Source organism: Hyperoodon ampullatus (assembly GCF_949752795.1).
Source record: "Hyperoodon ampullatus genome assembly, chromosome: 4".
In the NCBI taxonomy this organism is placed as follows: Eukaryota; Metazoa; Chordata; class Mammalia; order Artiodactyla; family Ziphiidae; genus Hyperoodon; species Hyperoodon ampullatus.
Window position 1 is genome coordinate 56,659,368 of NC_136917.1, and position 23,400 is coordinate 56,682,767.

A 23,400-nucleotide genomic window follows, 5' to 3' on the forward strand; every position below is an offset into this window, starting at 1 on the left:
ATAGGAATGCCTTCTTCAGGATCCGAGACAGGCAAGCCTCTGAGGTCTGGCCCCACCCCCTACCCAACCAGGGAGCTGTCCGTGCCAGGGGTGCTGGTCCGGGCCAGGGGTGCCAGACGGCAGCTGCGCAAGCTGTGTCTTCCACGACCCTGGTCCGCTTCCCCGACGCCCAGAACGTTCCCCTTTCCAGCTTGTCCTGAGCTTCCGTCCCTCCCAAGGACACTGCAGAGCGAGATGGGACGGAATTCTCAGGCGGCCTGCACAAGGATCGTGCCTGAGTCAGCGTCCACACCTCCTCTGCGCCGGCCTGAGCCAGCGTCCACACCTCTTCTGCGCCGGCCTGAGCCAGGCCTCCACAGCCCCCTCCCCTTCCTGTACTCTCGCGCACACACCCCCTCCCGCCTTTCTGTTCCTCCCATCCTGACCACCTGGCCCACCGGTACCGGTGGTTTAGCTCTGGCTCCGGCTCCGGCTCGGGTTCCGGTTCCAGGGGCGTCCTAGTCCGGCTCAGGGCCCCCGACGCCCTCCCGGCGCTCATCCCTTGCTTTCTTCCCCTCCCCCCTTCGCCGCCTCAAGGGCTCCGGGCTGCGGCCGCAGATACCCGTGCCGCGGCAGGCGGGGGGAGGGAAGGATGGAGAGGGATGCGGGCTGGTTGGGACCGGGGAGAGGCTCCGGACAACTCCAGCCCTGGGAAGGGAAGGAGAAGGGGGACGCCGCCGCCGCCGCCCTGGGTTCCCAAAAGCCTTCGACCGTCGCCGGCCCGGGACCAGGGGGCGGAGCGCAGGTGTGCCGGGCGGAGAGCAAGAGCCTTGCGCGCTTGTGAGCGCAAGAGTGATGCGCGCGTGACTGCGCCGCTCCCCCCCTTCCCCGACCCCGCGTCGGAGGAGTGTGCGGTGCCGAGTCTGGGTCCGGTGAGGAGGACAGGCAGTCAGGCGAGAGTGCTCTCTACTGGTCTATCGGGCACGGCTGGCTTGGCTCCTGCCCTCAGATGCCCCGGCCGGATGTGTAGCAGGGAATCTTCCCAGCGGGCCGGGGGGAGCCGGCTTTCTGCACCCGAAAGGGACGGCGTGGCCGGTTCTCCGGAGCCTCCTAGAGAGGTGACATGGCCTGCGCCCCGTTTGGGACAGGTAGCTGGACGGGATGGCTCGGCTTCCCGAGGATTTGACCCCCGCCCGGAAGGAAATGGCCCTCTCATCCTAGGACCGACGCTACCGTCCTCCGGCCAAGGCCAGATGCTCACGCCCCAGAACCTAGAAGGGCGTAGCAAGGCGAGGGAGGAACTCCGCAGGGGGCGTGGCCTGGGCGTGGTCTAAGGGAGGCCGGATTAGGTCTCCCGGTTCCGCAGAGGCAGGCTGCGTGCTTACGCAGCACGCAAGACCGGGGGTGGGGCAGGCGGCCAGGCTGGCGGCGGAGGCGCGGGGCCTGGTCCCGCCGGCACCATGGCCAAGACTGTGGCCTATTTCTACGACCCCGACGTGGGCAACTTCCACTACGGTGAGGGAACAAGGTTGTAGGCGAGGGATTTCGGGACGCGGAGGTTTCGAGGTCGGGACTACAACTCCAGAGATGCGTGCTGACGAACTCTCTTCTCTCACCCCCAGGGGCTGGTCACCCTATGAAGCCCCATCGCTTGGCATTGACCCATAGTCTGGTCCTGCACTACGGTCTCTATAAGAAGATGATCGTGAGTCTCGCGGCTTCTGCTGGGGATTGAGGGTGGGGAGGAGCTGCGCCTCAAGGGATGGGTAGGCTGCACTGAATGCACCAAGAGCGACCCACCCCTGGAGTGTGGGGAGGTGGTAGAAGGAACCAGGAGCACCCCCATATGCAGAGTGTTGGTGGGTGCATCCACTGACTTAATGAGAGATACTTTTTCACCTTAGGTCGGCCACCTTTTGACCTCAAGTGGACCAACTCTTGGCCTAGGGTTAGGGTGGAGTGGGGCTGGTTTGAAGACAGTTTTTCCCTCCCCAGCATCTTAAGGCAGTTCTGTGGCCTCAAAGAAGGGAAGGCGACTGGATCACTGTATCTGATGTGAGGTTTACCCTCATTCCCATCCCTTCTCTGCCACCTCTTTCCACCTCCAAGCTAGAGCTCCAGGGAGGACTTTGCAGCCCTCTGTGTAAATGTGTATGTGTGTGTTGGACAGAAGGGGATGTCTTGGGTATTCCCTTTTCAACCTAGAATACCACCGCCCCCCCCCCCCCCCCCAGTTATACTTAATTACTACCTATTCCTCCATCTCCTGGATATACACATGCTGTCTGTCCCTGGCCTGGAATTTATAGCAGTGATATGTGATTATAACATATTGCTCAGCCCTGATGCATTGCAAGGGGAATTAGTCAACAGTATGAATGAGTGTCCACTGCTTATGCTAAGGCACAGACAAGTTAATTGGTCGTAGAAAAGACTGAGGTGATGTTAGTGCATGAATCCCTGACTCTCTTGAAATTGTTTGCCAGTATGTGCCTCTGAGCATTTTCTGGGGAGAGAAAAACTTTTTGCTCTTGTCCAATTTCTAAAGAAGTGTGTGAACCCCTCAAAAGATAATAAATCTCTGGCTTAGCACCTGGGCATCTTGGGTTTTAATTAGAAGGTTGTCGTCAAGAGCCCAGGGGAGATGAGTATGAAGAGAATCAGGAAGAGGAGATCCAAGGAACAGGGCAGGTGGAAGGGGGTTAAGGTTTGAGAAGGTAGGAAAGGCTGGGCTGGAGGTGGGATGAAAAAGGCAAGCCCAGTGGTCTTTAGGGGGCTTGATCATAATAAACCACCAAGCTAATCAGAGTCTCTCTTCACTGACGTTTGTCTCATAGAATAACAAGGATTGGGGGGCGAGGGGACTGCTGTGTGTGGTTTTGGACAGTCCCCAAGTCTGGGCTCAGTGTGGGCAGTCTCAGCCGAGTGAGTGGGACTGACCCTGCCTGAGTTCACCTTGTGTTTCCATCCGAGGTCTTCAAGCCATACCAGGCCTCCCAGCATGACATGTGCCGCTTCCACTCTGAGGACTACATCGACTTCCTGCAGAGAGTCAGCCCCACCAATATGCAAGGCTTCACCAAGAGCCTTAATGCCTTCAACGTGGGCGATGACTGGTGAGGGGAGGACTGGGACCTTTGATGCCAGACACCTTGTTGCCAGGCATTTCAATGAGAGTACTTGAGTGAGGTCTTGTGGCAGCAGTGGGAAGATATGATGGAGGGGGGATACTTGTCAATGAATCATCATTTACTCACTTGTTTATTCAACAAATATTTATTGGTCATTGGCTCTAGGCCAGGACCTGTGCTAAATGCTAGGGACGCAATGATCAACAACAAAACAATTTTAATATTGCACTTGTGCTAAGGCCTCTGAAGGAGAGGTACATGACAGACTATGAGAGTGTATACATGGGAGAACTCTCTAGCCTGGGCAGGGGCTGGTCAGTGGAGGCTTCCTAGAGGAAATAATAAAGATTGAGCTGAGATCTAAAGAAAGTAGGAGGTAATTAGAGGAAAGGTAGTTGAGAGGATGGAGGGTGAGGGGAAGGGTGTCTTGGGCAGTAGGGACAACATGTGCTAAGGGTCTGTGGTAGGACAGAGTGAGACTTATTTGAGGAACAGAAAAAAGGCTGCCCACAGAATCTGAGAGTGATCTGAATCGAGGCTAAAGAGATAGGTAGGGCCTTTGAAAAGTAAACAGCCCTATTATGAATTGGGGTTTTTAACCTCTTGAGTAGGGGGAAGTCATCAAAGGGTTTTAAAAAGCAAGACACTTTTGTGAGACTAGACACTAGACACTACCACATTTACGTTGAACTCATATCATAAGAAGTAGACTCAGAGTTAGGCCCTGTGGGAAGAAGGTGGACAATAAAGATAAGCCATGATCCTTGCTTCCATTCTAGTCTACATCCACAAAAATATAGTGACTACAACAGCTGCCATCTACTCAATTCATTTTTAAACTTTTTGTTAGGGAAAATTTCAAACATTTCTGAAAGTACAGTGAACCCACATACATCTATCACTGAGCTACAACACTTAGAGCAAATGGCTAATCTTACTTCGTCTGTATCCTCCCATGTTAGATTATTTTAAAGCAAATTCCAGATGTCACACCCTTTTGTCCATAAATACTTTACTATATATCTCCGAATGATACTGTTTAAAAAAAGTGAACAGTATCATCACACCTGAAAAATTAACAGTAATTCCTTCATATCAAATATGCAATCAGTACTTAAATTTCTCCAATCATCTCACATTTTTTCCTTTTTGCAGTTGAATTACTTTAATCAGGATTTAAACAAGGTCCACATATTATATTTGGTTGCTACGTCTCTTAAGACTTTTAACCTATAATGTTTCCTTTTCTCCTTTGAATTTATTTTTTGAAGAAACACGGCTGTTGATCCTATAGTTTCCTACGACAGCTACAGTTTATTGAGTACTTATTCTGCTATGCCGAGGATTACTGGTATATCCACCTAATTCTCACACCACCCGTGAGATGTAATAGCCCTTTTCCTGATGGTAGGCATAAGTACATAAACTGCAATTTGAGGAGATTTTGGTAACTTAGCCTGAGTCACATAACTGGTCAGTGGAGGTGGCAGGATTCAGATCCAGAGCATAGGTTTTTAAACACTACACTAATCGTTTCCCTGAAAGATCCTCCCAATAGAAGCAGCCTGGGCGGGAGGATAGAGGTCCTGAGCACCTTCCCAACCTTATCCCCACACCCCTGCTGCACAGGGTGTCTTCCTGGAATACCCTTTGTTCCCCATTCAGCCTCTCCAAGGCCTTCTCAGCCTTCACACCACCATGAAGCTTCGTGCCATGAAGCCTTTCCTGACCACACCAGTCACAGTGGTCTGTCCTGCACACACTGCCCTGCCCGTTGGGTTTTTCAGTTACATGCGTCTTGGGAGGTTTCTTGTTTTTTGTGTTATTGCTGCTGCTATTTCTGAGTTCACTTTATAGATCTGGGAATGCAGAGTCAGCCCTCAGGCCACAGCTGGGGCCTGTAAATGCTCTTTGTGCAGCTAGGGAATACTACCACTGGGCTTCTCTACTTCCCATCCAGTGCCTCGCAAAAGGCTCGGTACATGGTTTGGTCTAATATTTGTCAGATAAATTTGCAGATAACTCAGGTATGTAGGAGGGGCAGGGGGATTATTGAAGCATGGAGATCAGAGGGCTCCGGGGTAGGGAGAGAGGTGTAGGAAGGGAGTGGACAAAGGTAAAAGGGCTCCAACTTGCTCTTCTTCCTGCAGCCCAGTGTTTCCCGGGCTCTTTGAGTTCTGCTCCCGTTACACAGGCGCATCTCTGCAAGGAGCAACCCAGCTGAACAACAAGGTGACCATAGCCCCGAGTCCTATTTCCCCCTTCCTGTGGGTCCCTGAATCCAAGGCCTTAACCCTGGTCCTGAGCTCCCAGCTTTGGCGGTGGGCAGGAGAAGGACTGTGAGTTGGGTGTTTGTCTTTCAGATCTGTGATATTGCCATTAACTGGGCTGGTGGTCTGCACCATGCCAAGAAGTTTGAGGTGAGTGAGGGAGGAGATGGGGGAGACGACAGCTACTGTAGGGTAGGAGGTCAGGATGACACTAGGGGGCAGCTGGGTGGAGGAGTATTTCCTCTCTTTGTAAGACCACTCTCTTACCATAGGCTTCTGGCTTCTGCTATGTCAATGACATTGTGATTGGCATCCTGGAGCTGCTCAAGTAAGTAGCCTGGGAGGAGATGGGGGGACTTAAGAGGCTCTTGGCTGAGGAGGTCTTAGACTGCCCTGGCCCTGACCCTGACCTCCACCCCACACTAGCTTTTCCCAAGTTCTTGATGCTTTTCTCAGGCTGCCTCTTCCTGTGCTCTGCTGCAGATTCCCCGCTGCCTGCTCACATTTCAGCCTTCTCTGCACATCCCTCTCCTGTCCCTGCCTCCAGGCTGGAGCCCCAGGGTTGCCCTTAGGGAACTGGTGGTATTAGGTTTCAGGTGACTTGGGCCAAAGTAGACTCTTCATAATTCCAGACCTTGTGTTTGGGAGGAGTGGGTTGGGGGGTTTTCCTCCTGGGGTTCACCTCTGCCTCAGACCCTGGCTTTGCCCTCACCCCAGGTACCACCCTCGGGTGCTCTACATTGATATTGACATCCACCACGGTGACGGGGTTCAGGAAGCCTTCTACCTCACTGACCGGGTCATGACAGTGTCCTTCCACAAATATGGAAACTACTTCTTCCCTGGCACAGGTATGGGAATAGGAATGTCTGTCCCCTTCATACTCTTCAGCTCTTACCATGACTTTCTCCTCCTCAGCCTCAGGTCTCAGCTCAGATGGCCCCCTCCTTGGAGAAAACCTTTCCTGATCACCCCGTTACTCTGTCACGTCACTCGGCTTGTTTTTTTCAGAGCACTCACTGCTGTTTGAATTTATTGTGGTGTTTTGTTTTGTTTACTGCCTTCCACCTTGTCATGTCTACCTCCCAAGAACATAAACTTGGTGGGATTTCAGTCATTTCGTCAGTTCTCTTTACTGCTGTATCCCCAGTGCCTAGCTCCCAGCTTGGCTCCTGGTAGGCCCTCCAAAAGTATCTGTTGAATGAATGCAAGCTGCAAGGGACTTAGTGGTTCGAGAGAGTGAGTGGCGAGCGCACATAGATGGAGTGAGAGGCCCTCGGAGTACAGTTGGGGTTGAAGCGGCTGAGTTGTGGATACCTCCTGGGTACCGCTGCCACTCCCACCCCCCACTTCCCTACAGGTGACATGTATGAAGTTGGAGCAGAGAGTGGCCGCTACTACTGCCTCAATGTGCCCCTACGGGATGGCATTGATGACCAGAGTATGTACTGAAGTCTTCTCCCCGCTCACTAGGCTCCTTCCCTCTCTCCTTGAGTTAACTTCTTCTGCCTGCTGTTGTCTACTGTTGGGCCAGGTGTCCTTAAGGATGAATGGCCTTCAGAGGGACCGTGAACTCCCTGGAAATTGTATGCAACATATTGTATGTGCATTTTTCTGGGAAAAGGGTCATTAGCTTCCATCAGTCACTCCAGAAGTTCATCAGACCCCACCTAGAAGTTCAGAACCAATGGTTGCCCCTTTGGGTTACCCCATTCCTGGGCTCCACGCTCTCTGAACCCCCTTTTTCCTTTTGTTCCCTGTCTCCCCATCCCCTTGGGGTGCCAGGTGCCCATCTTTGGCCCTCTCCCAGGTTACAAGCACCTTTTCCAGCCGGTTATCAACCAGGTGGTGGACTTCTACCAACCCACGTGCATTGTGCTCCAGGTAATACTGTCAGTGCCTCCTCAGACCCTGGGCTTGAGGGAAGAGAGCAGGAAAGAGGAGAGTCCCTAGGCTGGTGGGGGAAGGGAAGTGAAGGACATCTGTGACATTCTGAGCAGTTATCTCACTGTAGCCACCTTGGGTTTTGCTTTTTGCAGTGTGGAGCTGACTCTCTGGGCTGTGATCGATTGGGCTGCTTCAACCTCAGCATTCGAGGACATGGGTGAGACCTGCCCTCCTTCCACTCCCCCAGGTTTTCACGTGGCCTTGGGCCTCAATACATGGAATGGGAGTAGTTGGGGAATGGACCTCACCTCCTTTTGGGACTCAAAAATAGGTACATGTTGTACTTTGAACCAGAAATGTCACCTTAAACAGTGTTCCCCAGTTGGTCATTCATTCACAGTAGGTTTTTATTAAGCACCTATTATGTTCCAGGCATTGTACTAGGAGATGGGGAGGCAGTGGGGAAACTCCCATGGAGTTTACAGTTTAGCCTAGGAAACAGACAAAAAATAAGTAAGCAAACAAGACAGGTAGATAGTTATAAATTCTATGAAGGAAAAAGATAGAAAGCTAAGACACAGGATAACAATGGAGAACCTACTTTAGATAGCACGATTTGGAAAGAATTTCCCAAAATTCTGAGCTGAGACCTGGAGGCTAAAAGGAGCGAGCCATAAAAGGAGGAGAGGGAGGTCTATCCCAAGCAGTGAGAAGGACCCATGCAGAGGCTCTGAGACAGGGCAGAGCTGGTATAGTGGAGGAGATGAAGTAAAACCAGCAAGGTAGGGACAGGGAGAGCAGGCTGCAGGTGGTTTGAGATGAGGTCTGAGAAGTCGGCAGTGGTGGGGTTGTGCAGAGCCTTTAGACCCTGGTAAGGAGTCTGGATTATATTTCAGATGTGATGGGAAACTTTAGACAGGTTTTAAATGGGGAAGTGATATGATCTGGCTTGTATTTTATTTTATTTTATTTTTTATTTTTTTGCGGTACGCGGGCCTCTCACTGTTATGGCCTCTCCCGTTGTGGAGCACAGGCTCCGGACGCACAGGCTCAGCGGCCATGGCTCACGGGCCCAGCCGCTCCGCGGCATGTGGGATCTTGCCGGACCGGGGCACGAACCCGCGTCCCCTGCATCGGCAGGCAGACTCTCAACCACTGCGCCACCAGGGAAGCGCTTGGCTTATATTTTAAAGTGACTGCTCTGAGTGCTGAATGGAGAAAGGTTTGGGGTGGCCATGGGGGTACACAGGAGTGGAAGTGGGAAGACCAGTTAGGAAGCTATTGGTGTTGTGTAGGCAGGATGCTAAGTTGGAGGAGGTGGTTGATGGAGAGAAGCAGATGATTTGAGTTATATTTTGGTGGCTAAACTGACAGCACTTGCTGGTGCCTTGGTGAGAACAGTTGATTAACAGGTCCGGTGCCAGGGTGGGTGCTGAGCAGGACAGAGGTAGGAGTGCACCCTATTTTAAAGTTTTTATTGAGACACAACATGTGGATACTAAAGTGCGCAGATCTCAGGGATATATCTCAGTGATTTTCACTGCCTAGATCAAGATAGAGAACATTTCTAGTTTCCTTGTGCACCTTTCCAGGCAATATCTAGAAGCGTATACTTTGGCTTTTGGTAACTTCTGCCACCCGTTCCTCTGGTTCCTTTTAACAGGGAGTGCGTTGAATATGTCAAGAGCTTCAACATCCCTCTGCTGGTGCTAGGTGGTGGTGGCTATACTGTCCGGAACGTTGCCCGCTGCTGGTGAGCACGCCCCCATTTTTCCTCCTCCCCCTTGTCCAGTGTGAGCTAGGGGCTCCCTGAGAGATGGCCAGGTGGGCCCTTTAGCCCACTTGCTCAGCCCGCCCCCCTCTGCTGGTTTGTTTCAGGACGTACGAGACATCGCTGCTAGTAGAAGAGGCCATTAGTGAGGAGCTTCCCTACAGTGGTAAGGACCGATGCCCCCAGAACAGGAGGGCCATTTTCACAAGACCCCAAAATGGCCTGGTTTGAAAGCAGGTGGAAAGTTTGACTTTCTCAGAGCTCTGCAGACTAAACCCCTGGACCCAGGTCAGGGAAAAGGTTGGGCAGTTATTATGTAGGGGTTTTGGATGGAAAGGAAAGAGAGTGACAAGTCTTGGGACCTGCCTGCCTCTATCTGAGCCATAACATCTCCTCCTAATCTCCTTTTCCCCCAAGAATACTTTGAGTACTTTGCCCCGGACTTCACGCTCCATCCAGATGTCAGCACCCGCATCGAGAATCAGAACTCACGCCAGGTCAGCAGCTCGGAGAAGCTGAGCACCAGGGCGGGGGAGTCCAGGAGAGGTCCAAGATGTGGGAAGTCAGAGAAACCAGGGAAGAAAAGAAAGTTCTCAGCCATCACTGTCACTGTTATCAGCTAGGAGGCAGCCCAGGTGAAAGCAGAAGCAGTCAGGGTTGGGAGGAGGGACAGTTAACAGCTGGGAGACTCAAACTAAGGTGCAAGGTGGGATTGAAACTAGGACAGTAGGGGCAAAAGGCAGTTAGAAGCATAGATGCCCTGGGAATCACTGGGAGCTGCTCACTGTCTATTCCTCATCCCCAACCAGTATCTGGACCAGATCCGCCAGACAATCTTTGAAAACCTGAAGATGCTGAACCATGCACCTAGTGTCCAGATTCACGATGTGCCGGCAGACCTCCTAACCTATGACAGGACTGATGAGGCTGACGCAGAGGAGAGGGGTCCCGAGGAGAATTACAGCAGGTCTGGGGCAGGGACTTGAGAGCAAGGGATTCCCTCAAGCTTTTTGGGGAGGTTAAGAGGGAAAAAGTACATTAGAGGGCATTAGCCTAATTGTCCTTGGCTTCTCTCCTTTGATATGTGGCAATCCCACACTTTTCTGCCCTGCTTCTATGACATAAGTAACATGTTTGTTGTAAAAATTTTAAACAGTACCAAAATATGTTCAGTTTGCTTTTACACGATCCCAGACCCATTTCACAAAGTAACCAATGTTAATAGTTTGATTTCTATGTTTTCAGATTTTTTCTGTAGATTACAACTGTACTATTCAACATTCACATATAAACACAAGGGCACACATACACTCATTTTCAGAGTTGTGCAGTCTTTTTTTTTTAATACAAGTTGGATTACTCTATACATGTTCTACAATTTCCAACTTTTTTTTTTAACATAACAGTGTATCTTTCCATGCCAATATATATAAAAATCTGCTTCATTTTATTAGCTGTATAACATTCCATTGTGTGGATGTAGCATATAATCAAGTGCCATTGACGGGTATTTACATTATTTCCCATTTTATCCATATTACAAAGAGTATGGAAGTGAATCCCTGTACATATACATCTTTGCATGCTTGTTTGAGTGGGTGAGATTCCTGGAATTGTTGTTGCTAGGTCAAAGGCTGTGTGCACTAAAATTTTTTTTATTTGTTGCCAAATTGCCTTCCATAGTCTGTAACAGTTTATATTCTTGCCAGCATTTTACTCACTCCTTCCAGATTCTAAGCTGGACAGGTCACTGCCCATGTACTGCTCTTGAAAGGCCCTTAGATTTCTTTCCTCTGTTAATTTTCTCAGTTGTATTGTGTATGTGTGTGTGTTTTTATGTCTTTACCTTTCTGAGATACATATTAAAATATTTACAGATGCACTGAATTAGGGGGGAAAAAAGACTAGAATAGACTTTTTAAAAAACCCCAAACCAGGCTTTTCTGAAAAATGAAGGGAAAAGACAGCAGAACCCAGAAGTGCAGAAACAAGATGCACTTAATAGAGTACAGATTTCCTTACGTGACTGGGGGATAACCACAGCTGGACGCTTGTAGGACACCTGGTCCTGCTCCCATGCACTGTTAGATGTTGGAGCTGGCTCTGCTGCAGAGTCTGATGGGCTTCTCAGTCCCTTCCAGAATCTTCTCTGTTTCTTAGAGTTCAGGCTTCCAGATCTCTCCTCTGGACCTGGGCTCTACTGCTTAGACCCTTGGGACCACTCCAACCCTTCTCCTCCGTGAGTAACCCCTTATTTTCTCTCTTGGTTGAGGAAGTATCTGAACATCTGGCCTCAGGGATCCTTTTTGACCCCTCATCTCCTTCTCAACTTCTCCAGGTCTCTGGGGCTTGACCTTTGGAAATTGATTTTCTTAAAAATCTGTTTTTAAGTTCTTCCTTTTGGCAAAGTTTGTTTTATTTTCATCTGTAGTTCCAGGCTGGTATCTGGGCCTTGTCTCTGCATTATACAGCCTGCTCTCAACAGCCGACAGAAGCCTCAGGCCTCTTCCTGTCCTAAGCCCCACCATCAGACCACCCACTGAGCTCCTTTTCTTTGATGCCTATAGCTCCAGCTTGCATATCATTTGCAGAGTAGTAATAAGTTTTACCACTTTTTGTGGGTTTGCTAAGCAGCAGACTGAGTGCTTTATATTAAAACATACATGATACAATGTCATCCTGTCATCAGTCTCTTGCCATCACACAACCCTAAGAGGCGCTATTCTTAAATTACCAGAAGAGGAATCTAAGGCTCAGAGAGGCTAAGTAACTTTCTGAAAGTCCCACAACTAGTTAAATATCAGGGCTGAGAGTCAAACTCGAGTCTCTGACTCCTCCTCACCTTTATTTAACCCGTGTGCACTTAGAGGTAACTGAGACATTGCTTTCCAGGCAGAGGGGCCTTTCCTGACTTTGTTTCCCGGCTTCTCTTTGATGACTTTCTTCCTTCTTTCTCAGTTATCAGCCGTGGGCAGGATAATTCAGTTACACATACTCTCCCAGAGAATAGTTTTCCAAAAAGAAAGAGAGCAGTATTGAGTACTTATTGGACCTTGCGTTGTTTTCACATCCTTTTGCTCACTGCAGGTTTATAGTATATCACTCCTCTGCTAAAAATGCTCCTTTCCATTGCACTTAGAAGAAAATCCAAATTTCTGACGGTGGCTTTAAAAGGCCCTGCATGCTTTAAAAGGCCCTTACCTGTGTCCCTGGTCTCATCTCTAATGACCCTCCTCTGTGCACACTTCCCCTAGCCATCTTGACCTCCTTTTCTCACTGGACTACATCAGTCTCCGTCCACCTTATAACTTCTGTACTTGGTTTTCTTGCAGCTTGGAATGGTCTTCCTGATATCTTTCCCTGTCCAGCTTCTTCTCAGACTTCAGGTCTTACCTTGTTAGAACAGCCTTTCCTGATAATCCTGTCTGAAATTTTACCTGTTTCCTCCCATCACGCTCAGTCACATCCCTTTATTTCATTTTATTCGTAGTGCTTTCCACCATCTGAAATGACCATATTTATGTTTTTACTTTGTTAGTTATTGTCAGTCTCATTTATGCAGTGAGTTTTTTGAGGATAGGCAGAAATTTTGTCTGATTGATTCTCTATTGTTAAGGCTTATGACAGTGTCTGGCACAGAGTAGTCTGTCAGGAAATGTTTATTGACTATATGAATGCATGAATGAATAGCAATCAGTCTCTACCAGCAGAAGGAGAGGAGTGGTTCCCTGACAATGGGGGCCTGAGAAATGGCTCCAGAGAGGGTGCCTACGTGGGAGAAGATTGGAACTTGGAGAGTGGGAGCCTGACCTCTCTTTCTCTCTTTCCTTGCTTTGTAGGCCAGAGGCACCCAATGAATTCTATGATGGAGACCATGACAATGACAAGGAAAGCGACGTGGAGATTTAAGAGTGGCTGGGCTTGCTATGTCCCCAGATATTCCTTTTTACCTCTTGGTTGGGTGGGAGGGAAAAGGTGTGGCTCTTCCACCCCTGGTCAGGTTACTCTCAGGGCTTTTACCAACGCTGGGGGAGGGTTTGGAGACCACATCTTGTTCTGGAACCAACTATCCCCTCTCTTCTCCCTCCCAAGGTCTGAGAATGGTACCTATTAGGGATTGGATGGGGACAAGGATAGCCATCTCTAGGACATCTTGGGCGGTGAGCCCTAGAGGCCAGTCCCAGCCCTTCTGGCTCACTTATTCCTTCCCTACTTCCCTCTAACCCAGAGACTTTAGGGGTGAGGGGGCAGACAGGAGTAAGGTTGCCTTTGACTTCCTCCTGGGTTCTCCTAATGCAGGCCTTGTTTCCAGTGCAGGTGAAGAGTAAGGAATTTTAGGGGGCTCTGGCTCCCTAACACCTTAACCCAGATGATGGGAAGTGCAGTTTTGAGATGGGGAAGGATGTGAAAATGTCCTGTTCTAACTTCTGGCTTTATGTCCATTTTACCACCCTTTTTATTCAATAAACCAAGTTGGTATTTTTTGTACCTTTTGCCTTTCTGGGAATATTCTTAATTCTTGCTAGCTGCCTGTGTTATGAAGAGAGAGGAAATGGGGTGATGATGTATATAATAAAAATCGTAGCTAACATTCATTCAGCAGTCACCTTACATTAGAACCTGTATATATGTATTCTACATGGATTCTCTTACTCATATATAGGGAGTTAAGAGAGCATTTTAGTTAAGAGTTAGACAAACCTGAGCAAATTACTAGCTTGAGAGAGGGAGTAGAAGATGACTTCAGGTTTTTGAACCTGGGTGTTGGGATTGGTGATGCTAGTTGGTGAGGATACACTGAGATAAAACGGTGACTGACATAAGCAGTTGCTTCTTATCTTCATTGTCTGTGTGAAGAATGATGCTAGATATTGTAGTAGCCACAAGCGTGGACTCTTCCCCGGAGGAGTTTATAGTCCAGTAGGGAGTAAGATAAATGCTATAGTAGATGTAGACAGTGGTTCAAGAAAGAAGAGTAATACATGGATCATTCCTTCCATGCTCTGATCCTGTCGTTTCTCAACACTAGCATAGAAAGTAAGTAGCTTTTGAACTGTTTTGGACAAATTGATTTTGAAGTGTGGGCTGGACAACTCTGTGCAACTGTCCATCAGGCAATTAGAAAGTGGAAGGTAAGAGATGAAGGTCAGATTTAGGAGCCAGCCAGCTTGGCAGAGTCTTTGTAATATAAGAGACCCTAGCACTGGGCTTCCTAGTGAGTGAGTCACTGACTGCCCTCCAGGAACATGCAGTTGAAATCTTTTGCCAGTTGTGGGAAAGATAAGTCTAGACTTTGAGGGCTTACTGGGTACCACAGGCTTTTCACACAAGGGACAGATGTAGCTATTCATGAGAATAGATGAAATTACTGAGGGAGGAATCAAGCTAGTAGAGCAAAGAACACACTTTTGGAGAATGCCTGCTCTTTTCACTCAGGTTTGGTTTATGTCAGTAGGGAATCCTGGTTAAACATAGGGCTTGGCAGTCAGACCAACCTGGTTTTAATTTTTTTGTTACTTCATTATGTGTCCTTGGGCAAGTCACTTCAATTGTCGATGTCCAAGTTTCCTATCTTTAAAATGGTGAGAGTAGTGGAATCTATCACATGGCATTGTGAGGATTCAGTGAGAAAATAGGTGTAGAGTGTTTTTGCATAGAGTCTGGCATAGAACAAGTGTATGGTAAATGGTTAACTGTTATTAAGCTTCAGGCACACTGTAGCAATAACTAGTTTTTCCAGATTAGAAACACGGAAAGTAGTAGACCTGGGATTTAGAACTAGGTAATCTAACTCCAGAGCTAGTCGACTTCAGTCTAGCGCTGGCCCTGGACCAAGCTCTGTTCTTGGTACATAGCTTTCAATAAATGGTAGCTATCACTTTATTTTTTCATGTGCTCCATGGGTATTGCACACATAAAAACTATATTATCCTGGAAAGCCCGGCACTAAATTTTCTGCAAAGATAACAGTCTGTCTTATGAGATGTTTGGTTCAGATAATAATATCCTGGTCTGGAGTTTGAGAGGGTCCAGGCTTTACAGCCACGTGGGCACTGCGTGGGAGCAGGGAGGCCTGCGCCGCTCCAACCGCCAGGGGGCGCTGTCCGGGAGTTGCACCGCCCACTCACCATCACCCCCCCCAACGTGGGTCCGAATGGTTAGGCCCGCCAGGCAGGTAGTGCGCTTCCGCGGCTTTCCTCCACCCCCCCTCCCTTCCCCCGTTGGTAGGGGCTGCGTGTCCGGGCGGAAGTGGGGCAGGCGGGCGGGAGCGAGGCGTCGCGGTTGTATATTCATGAGGCGCGCGCAGCCCGGCATGCTAATGAGGCGGGGCGCGGCGGCTGGCTGAGGAGCTGCTGGGCGGCGGCGGCGGCGGGCTTGGAGCTGCCGGGCGGGAGCGGCGTAGGCTCGGGGTCACTAGCAGCGCGAACCTGGACATGGAGCCGCCCGGCGGGGGCCCGGGGCCCGGCCGCGGGACCCGGGACAAGAAGAAGGGCCGGAGCCCGGACGAGCTGCCTTCGGCGGGCGGCGACGGCGGCAAATCCAAGAAATTTGTGAGTGTCCCTCCCACCCGGTTCCCTCAGCCTGGCCCCGTAACCGCCCTCCGGACCCCGGAGACCTCCGCAGCCGGCCCCAGGGGTGTACGCCCGTCTCTAGGGAGCCGACCCCCCGCCTCCCTTCCTCGTTTTGCTCGGTCCTGGGCTCCGAAGCCCAACCTCCGACTGCTCCGGGACCTCCCGGAGCCCCGGAGTCCCAACCGGCTCTTGCCCCGGCAACCTCAGGGCTTCCTCATCCCCCAGCCTGCGCGCTCTGCTCTTAGCCCCCGTAGCCCTGGCCGGTCGCGGCCCCATCTGTTCCCTCGCAGCCCCACTTCCTTTCTTCTTTCTCCGTTACCCGAACACGCCTTCTCTATCTCGATCCTGTGTGCTTTTCGGGGTCCATTTTCTCTTGTTACCCTTCCCCCTGTTTTTCGTATCCTCCTATTTGCTTCTCCAAAGGTCACTTCCTTCCCCAAGATTGATCTCTTTCACCTGCTAACTTTCCTCCCGCCCAGTCTCCTCTCTGGGCCCTCAGCCCAGTGTCACCTGATAATCCTTCCCCTCAGGAATGTTACCTGACTTGGGCCCTGCCTTCCCTCCTCCCTTGGACATTTGTCCTTGCGACTGCAGGAATGGGTACCTGCCCAGTTACTCTGGTCATTGGGCATGACGGTAGTTGGCTTCCCAGTATTTCCTTATCCAGAGAACCTGTCTCTTTGCCCTGTTGCTTATCACTTATCAAGGGGTTCGAACTTCTCTCATGAATATGCCCTTCTTAGGACGGTGATCACCCTCCCCCATGGGGAGGAAGTTAGACTAAAAGGCCAAGAAGTTTGTGAGTACCTAAGGGAATTGCCTTTTGTACGTTTCCCATGATAACTATCTCTTCAGCTCTTCTGCCACATCCTGTGCCCCAAGGCTACTGACAACCCTTTTCCAACCTGTAGAAGAGTCTGACTTTCATCAGGTGCCAATTCCAATCTGAAAGAATATTGATATTCGTGTAACACTGTGGTATCTCATTACCTTTGCACACACTGTATCTTCTTTTTTACTCCTCTCTCCAGGGAGTTGTTTGCTTTTTACTGTAGAAGCTTTGAAAGATAGGGGGCGCTGTCCAAGAGAGGGAGTTTTGGATCTTAATAACCATTTGCTAGTTTTAACTGTAATGTAGTCTTCTCTCCCAGGTAATTACTCTGCCACTCCAGTATCTCTTTCTACTAACCAAAAGGTTTCTAACTTTTTCCTCTTTCTTTCTCTTTTCTCTTATCCCCACCCCTTAGCATTCTGACCCAACTCCACAAGTCTGGGAAGAAAACTGAGAAAATAATGAAAAAGGAGGATAATGTTGCTTTGGGACCTAGAGGGTTGGAATATGGAGAGTACTAAACAGAATTAAAATAGTGACTCATCTCTTCCTACCTATTTCTAGCAAGACAGGTGCTTCTGGATGTCCTTTCCTGTGACTGTAGGCTGTCAGTCACTGCCTGTGTTTTTATCTGGTGAACATCTTTTTTCCCCCAGAAATGTAGGTTTAATAGTAGTGACAGTTTTCGCCCTATGGTGACCAAAGCAACATTCCCCTATGTTTCTTTAGGATAAGCATGAACTTCTAGTTAGGGAGCTTTCCTTCTAAGCCTTAAGTTTTAAGGCCCATATTTTTTCTATTTATGTATCATTTTGTTTTGCTTTTGTTTCCATGGTTACCCTTTGACCTTCCTCACCCAAATTCCAGCTGTTTTTGCTGATTTATAGTGACCTCTGTGACTTGTAAATGTTTTTCAGGTTCTAAATGGAATTTTACATGTGCTTTTGTTTTATCTAACACTTACGTGTTTCACAGATTTGTAAATTCTACTAAGTGTGTGGGGCTGAAAGGTGAGATACCTGAGGAAATTTAACTTGTTTTCACCTGTTTTGGGGAATGTCCGTGGAGTCCTGTGTATGCTGAGTGGATTTGGCTCACAGTTGTTAGTATTTGCTTTAGAGAGGGTGCAGCTGAACCAAGTTCTCTTTTTCTTTCTGAGGTGTTGGTCTTAACTCTTAATCTGCTGAATTTTTAAAAAATATGTAGCACACAGGTAGTGAGGAGAATTGCATTCCTGGCTAGGGAATTGGAAAGTTTCCAGGAAAGTAGAGCTGCTTAACCCCTTTATTGCCAGCTATACCATACCTCAAGGCTTCAGGATATTCTTTCTCATTGCTCTTTATATAAGAACTCTGTGGAAATGAGAGCCTAGGAGGAGCATTGCAATCCACTTCTCTTTGTGTCTGTGTATGTATATGGGGGTGGGTAGAGCCGGCGAGATTGCTGGTTTGCTTTTGTTACCCACGGCGTAGTTTTCTTGAACTACAGGCTAAAAGTGAACTCAAAGCTGTTTCGCCTACTCCACCTTTCCTACAGTGTGTGTCCTCGGGAGCTCCATTAAGAACGCATTTTATAAAACTACACTGGTTTGGACCTAGTGTACCTGAAGGTATTTGTTTGCATCTGAGGGGTTACTAATCCCTTTAGCTGCTACATACCTTTCCAAGCCGATGCAGGTTCTAATTACAGATCAACTGATGAAAACACAGAGCTCACAAATTGCCTAAGATCTGCTCTTTACCCTTAGAGGCATCTTGTGTGGAAAGGACACAAGGAGTCTAAGTTTAAATAGTGGTAGGGCTCATCTTTTTAAAACATGTGGTGGTTCGAGATGCTAATGTGTGTGGTGAAGCCAGACTGTCTGGTGTTCCATTCCCCTTGGTTCTTCTTGAGTCTGTCGTCTCCTGGACCATGAGCTTATCCCCTTGTCCAGCATTATACCAGTTCCTTTTGGAAGCCCTTAAGATGAAGGGAAATAAAAATGCTAAATGAACAGAGTGTTTTCTGCCTTTTCAGCAGTAATGAATGTGGGTGTCAGAGAGACTGATTTCTGAAATATGTGTAAGGGGAGTAAGTATAACCAGGATGTTAGGAAGCTGCAGAGTATTCCTGCATTTTACAGACTCCATGTCTTCTCATACAATCGAGAACTGATCCATTTTAAGAAAGACTATCGCATCTTGATTCAACTAGGAGCCTAACTTTGTAAAACATGAATTTTAGTGTGGGATTAGAAATAATAGAAGATACTTAATTTTTAAAATCTTGTTTAGTTTTGGATGCCTATGTAAAATTATTGCTGTGTTGCAGTTTCATGCCCTTCTAAAAGCAAAGTGAGGGATTTCCCTGGTGGCGCAGTGGTTAAGAATCTGCCTCCTAATGCAGGGGACACAGGTTTGAGCCCTGGTCTGGGAAGATCCCACATGCCATGGAGCAACTAAGCCCGTGTGCCACAGCTACTGAGCCTGCACTCTAGAGCCTGTGAGCCACAACTACTGAGCCCGTGTGCCTAGAGCCTGTGAAGCCACCACAATGAGAAGCCCTCGCACCACAATGAAGAGTAGCTCCCGCTTGCTGCAACTAGAGAAAGCCCATGCGCTGCAACTAGAGAAAGCCCGTGCGCAGCAACGAACACCCAACACAGCCAAAAATAAAAAATTATTAAAAAAAAAATAAAAGCAAAGTGAGAGTGAAAGTATATTTAGTTGTAGACCCTTGTTCATCCAAAATGAGAGCAAAGATGAAGGATGCCAGGCAGAATTTTAAACAAATATTAAGAAAGGTAGAGATTATGAAAGAAGTGGAGTTGTTCATGCAGATACCTGCTTCTTTAATTTTGATCCAAAAGGTCGCTGAAAACCAAGGAGTATGCATAGAACTTTATACAAGTCATTTGTGTTTTTTGAAGTTGATAAACACAGGGATTACTTAGTTTGGAAAGGGGGAGGGGAGCCTACAGGAATGTTATTGAGAGTTTGAGATGACAGAATGATACCTTAAAAATTTGCCCTCTGCCTGCCTGGTCTTTAAAGAGACAGCACAAGGATCCACTGGATAATGTTACATTTACTTGTCTCAAAGGAAATCCTCCCTCACAGGAGGTGAAACTGAGGGAATGCCTCAATTAAAATCTCTGCCTTGAGAGAGTTGTTAAATGTTGGGATATTTTTATAAAAAGAGTTGAAATTTTTATGACCTGTAAATTGTTTATTTAAAAAGCTAAGAAAATAATAATAAGTGAGAAGTGATTTAACTTTGTTGATGGACATATGGGTCAGAGTAGACTAATTTTATTTCCTGTGTGATAAAATCACCTTTTGTTATCCCCTGGGATGTTCAGTGTAATTTATAAATGGATTGCCACGTTATTCTTGGAGAGTGTTATATTTTCAGTGAAATGTAATAGAGGCTTAAAAGATAAGGTTATACCACATATGAATTAGAAGAACAGCTTAAAATCATGTTTTTTAACAAGAAATATTAGGTATTATAGAGAAACAAAGAGTTTGTGTATGCAGGTGGTGTTTTCTCTCATTTTATGTCTCAGCTGAAATCATGACTACAAAAAGCATCCCCATATTGAAACAAATCTTGTGTTTTTTTTTTTTATTATGTTGAGCCTTTTATTCTCAATCACTTTTGTCTGAAAGCAGTAGGAAAAAATTCACCTCTTGCTAACCAGCAAAGCAGCATTGGGTGTTTGCCCCTAGTTTGGGTTAGATGAGACAATGCCAACCCTCTCCCTGTGCCTAGCTGTCTTATCATTCCCTCCCTCTTTGTTTTTACTACTGCCCTGCTGCTATAAGGACTGGTTCTAGTCCCTTGGATAAGCCAGGCCTTTGGGGAATCAGGAGCAGTAAAAGATGCTTATTCTAAAATTTCTTAAAACCTTGAAGCTAAAATTGAAAAGTAAAGAATATTTTAATCACTATGAACATATCTTACCTTATTTTCCACCTGTCTTTTTTTTTTTTTTTTTAACAAACACAGTTTTTCTAATCAAAGAACCTTTTTTAAGAAAGTAAGAGAATAACTGTAGGAAAAGGGAAATTGAGACCAGTATTTTAAGGAATTTTACCACTGATTACAGGATAACTCTGGGTGAATCATTGTTCTTTCAACTTTGAGATTCTTACTTCCATTCATTAGTAAAGCTTGCTGTGAATGGGAGTCTTAAAATTTTAGAGTTCGAAGGGACTTTAAATGTCATCAAGCCCAAACACCCGCTCAGTGCAGCATCCCTTCTTATTACAGTTGTAGGTTGGAAATTGGATAAATAAATGGAGGAAGCAAAAGCATAAAATTTTGGATTCTACATTTCCTTTAGTAAATTTCAGGATCTTGGAGGAAAGGGATTATATAAAAGGAACAGATACGCTAGAAGCTATGAAACTGAAAGGGAAAAGATTGAAGAAATTGACTCTGTTGCTTGGCTCTGTGACAATTAGAGAGTGTCAATTGGTCCTTTAAATATTTGCTTAAATTTCTTCCCTCCAAGAAGGGGGATGAAACAGAGAAGGGGACACAAAAGAGAAAAATCATAAAGAACTTAATTAAGAGAAACACAGCATTCCTATGTGGAAGCATTGTTATATGGAAGATGGGAAATTCCATCCTTGATTGTGGTTATAAGTGGTCTTTAGGCAGTAGCTACTTTGTCATTTTGTTAGGTAGCAGATACAGGTAGCGTTTATGGTGTCCTCGATTATTTTTCTGGATTTCTGATTCTGTGACTTATTCCCTGTTTTAGGAATAGTACTGTTTGAAAGCATTAGGATTTGCATTTTCTTTGAAGACTTAGCATACCTCAAGGATCCAACAGAGGTTGCTTTATAAACCATCTTTGATCCTAAAGGTCACAGAAAAAACCAAGGTAGTGGGCTTATATCTCAGATATAGCTGCTTTTTTTTTTTTTTTTTTAAATGTTAGAACTTGAGGATCAAGTAGAAAGATAACACACACTTGCTTTTTTTTTTCACCTAGAGTAGCTCATACTTTATTCAGGGGTCTTCACCTGTTTGTTTTGCCACAGATCCTTTGGACATCTTTTTTTTTAAACAGCTTTATTGGTGTATAATTAACATACAATAAACTGCATATATTTAGTGCACAATTTGTGAACCCATTGCCACAGACAAGATAACGAATATATCCATCACCCTCAACAGGTTTTTCCTGCCCCATTGTATTCTCTCCGTCTCATTTCTCCTTGTGCCCCAATCCCCAGGTAACTAACCACTGATTTGCTTTCTATAACTATAGGTTCGTTTGTATTTTCTAGAAGTTTATATAAATGGACTTACACACAACATGAACCCTTTCTTTTGGTTTCTTTCAGCATAATGTATGTTAGCTATATTAATAGATCATTCTTTTTTATTGCTAAGTAATATTACATTGTATGGGCTTACTATAATTTATTTACTTGTTGATGGGCATTTGGATTGTTTCCAGTTTTGGTTCTTTTTTGTTTTGCTGTGAACATTCATGTACAAGTTTTTGTCTGGACATATGCCTTCATCTCTCTTTTGTAAATACCTAGGAATGGAATGACTAGGCTATATGGTAGGGCTATGTTTAACTTTTAAAGAAGTTGCCAAACTGCTTCCAAAGTGGTTATACCATTTTATGTTCTCACAAGCAATATATGGATTCTGGTTCCTTGTCAGCTCTTGGTATGATCAGTCTTAAATTTTAGCCATTCTAGTGGGTGTGTAGTGAGTGGACAAAGAATGTCGCTTGCCATTTCAGTAAACAAAGGGTGTTCTGGCTATAAAGTCATCAGCCGCTGTAGGAGTCCCTGTTGGTGCACCCTGAGGGGAATTCAGGAAGGAGAAAAACAGGTTGCCAGCCACCAAGCCATCGGTCACTGTAGCTGTCCAGACTATGCACCCTGAGGGGAATTCAGAATGGAGAAAAACAGGATACTGGCCTTAGGTAGTTAAGATGCATATCAAAGGAATGATTTCAGTAAGCCCAGACTCTTTTTTTTTTTTTTTTTTTTTTTTTTTTGCGTTACGGGCCTCTCGCTGTTGTGGCCTCTCCCGTTGCAGAGCACAGGACGCAGGCTCAGCCGCTCTGAGGCATGTGGGATCTTCCCGGACCGGGGCACGAACCCGTGTCCCCTGCATCGGGAGGCGGACTCTCAACCACTGCGCCACCAGGGAAGCCCAAGCCCAGACTCTTATATCTTCCCATATACGGAAAAGCACTAAAAATCATTAACTTGAGATGTCTGTTTTTTTGTGAGTAGCAGTAATCTTTTGATGTTCAACTTCATGGGTTTTTTTTTCCAGCAAGAATTCCTGTATATCCCGGCTCCTCTCTTAAATCTTTGGAGTATTCCCTCAGAGCTATCTGAGAGGCTGCCATCCCGTGCTTTAGCCCTCAGTAAGGCCTCTGAATAAAACATAATTTTCAACTTTTAGGTTGTGCATTTTTTTTTCAGTCTACAAACGGTATCTCAGTGTGGCTTTAATTTGCATTTCCTTAATGATGTTGAGCATTTTTTCATGTGTTTATTTGCTGTATATCTTCCTTGAAGTGTCTGTTCAAAAATTTTGCCCACTTAAAATTTTTTTATTACAGTCTAAATACAAGTCCTTTGTTGGATATATGTTTTACAGATGTTTTCTTCCTCCTGTGACTTGCCTTTTCATTTTCTTAACAGTATATTTTGAAGAACAAAAATGTTTAATTTTGATGAAGTCCATCCAATTAATTGTTTTTGCTTTTTGTATCATATTTCAAAAATCTTTGCTAAAATCACAGTCACTAAGATTTTTCTCCTAAAAGTTTTATAGATTTAGCTCTTAAATTCTCCTCTTATCACTGTGGAAATGTCAGTTATATTCCACATGTTCTCTTTGGGGTGTAAATTTTCACCTGTAGACAAGACAGACCATTTCTGATACTCTTGGGATTGGGGACCTTTGAGATTCTATTTATAGTGAAAGC

The 23,400-nt window shown here is 46.6% G+C and overlaps 2 protein-coding genes across 3 annotated transcripts in view; both read left to right on the plus strand.

Moving 5' to 3' along the window:
- Positions 1–1,391: 1,391 nt before the first annotated feature.
- On the plus strand, positions 1,392–13,531 carry HDAC3 (histone deacetylase 3). Its single transcript, XM_079702246.1, has 15 exons — positions 1,392–1,494; positions 1,602–1,684; positions 2,953–3,095; positions 5,261–5,342; positions 5,474–5,530; positions 5,653–5,708; positions 6,098–6,231; positions 6,741–6,821; positions 7,191–7,264; positions 7,420–7,484; positions 8,931–9,020; positions 9,146–9,204; positions 9,456–9,535; positions 9,848–10,005; positions 12,878–13,531. The coding sequence occupies exons 1-15, from the start codon at positions 1,440–1,442 to the stop codon at positions 12,945–12,947; spliced, it is 1,287 nt and encodes a 428-aa protein (XP_079558372.1). The 5' UTR covers positions 1,392–1,439; the 3' UTR covers positions 12,948–13,531.
- A 1,909-nt stretch (positions 13,532–15,440) lies between these two features.
- The window catches only part of DIAPH1 (diaphanous related formin 1), a gene marked incomplete at its 3' end in the record, with an annotated part of 94,124 nt that continues 86,164 nt past the window's right edge, over positions 15,441–23,400 (plus strand). For both annotated transcript variants that reach the window (XM_079703580.1, XM_079703581.1), the window contains exon 1: positions 15,441–15,589. In XM_079703580.1, the coding sequence (XP_079559706.1) occupies positions 15,473–15,589 (117 nt within the window). In that variant the 5' untranslated portion in view covers positions 15,441–15,472. The remainder of the gene's footprint in view (positions 15,590–23,400) is intronic.

Excerpts from the sequence above, each read along its gene's own strand:
- HDAC3 (XM_079702246.1), top strand. The coding sequence starts at position 1,440 with ATGGCCAAGACTGTGGCCTATTTCTACGACCCCGACGTGGGCAACTTC. Across the intron at positions 3,096-5,260 it reads TTCAACGTGGGCGATGACTG|CCCAGTGTTTCCCGGGCTCT; the intron begins GTGAGGGGAGGA and ends TTCTTCCTGCAG. Across the intron at positions 7,485-8,930 it reads CTCAGCATTCGAGGACATGG|GGAGTGCGTTGAATATGTCA; the intron begins GTGAGACCTGCC and ends TCCTTTTAACAG.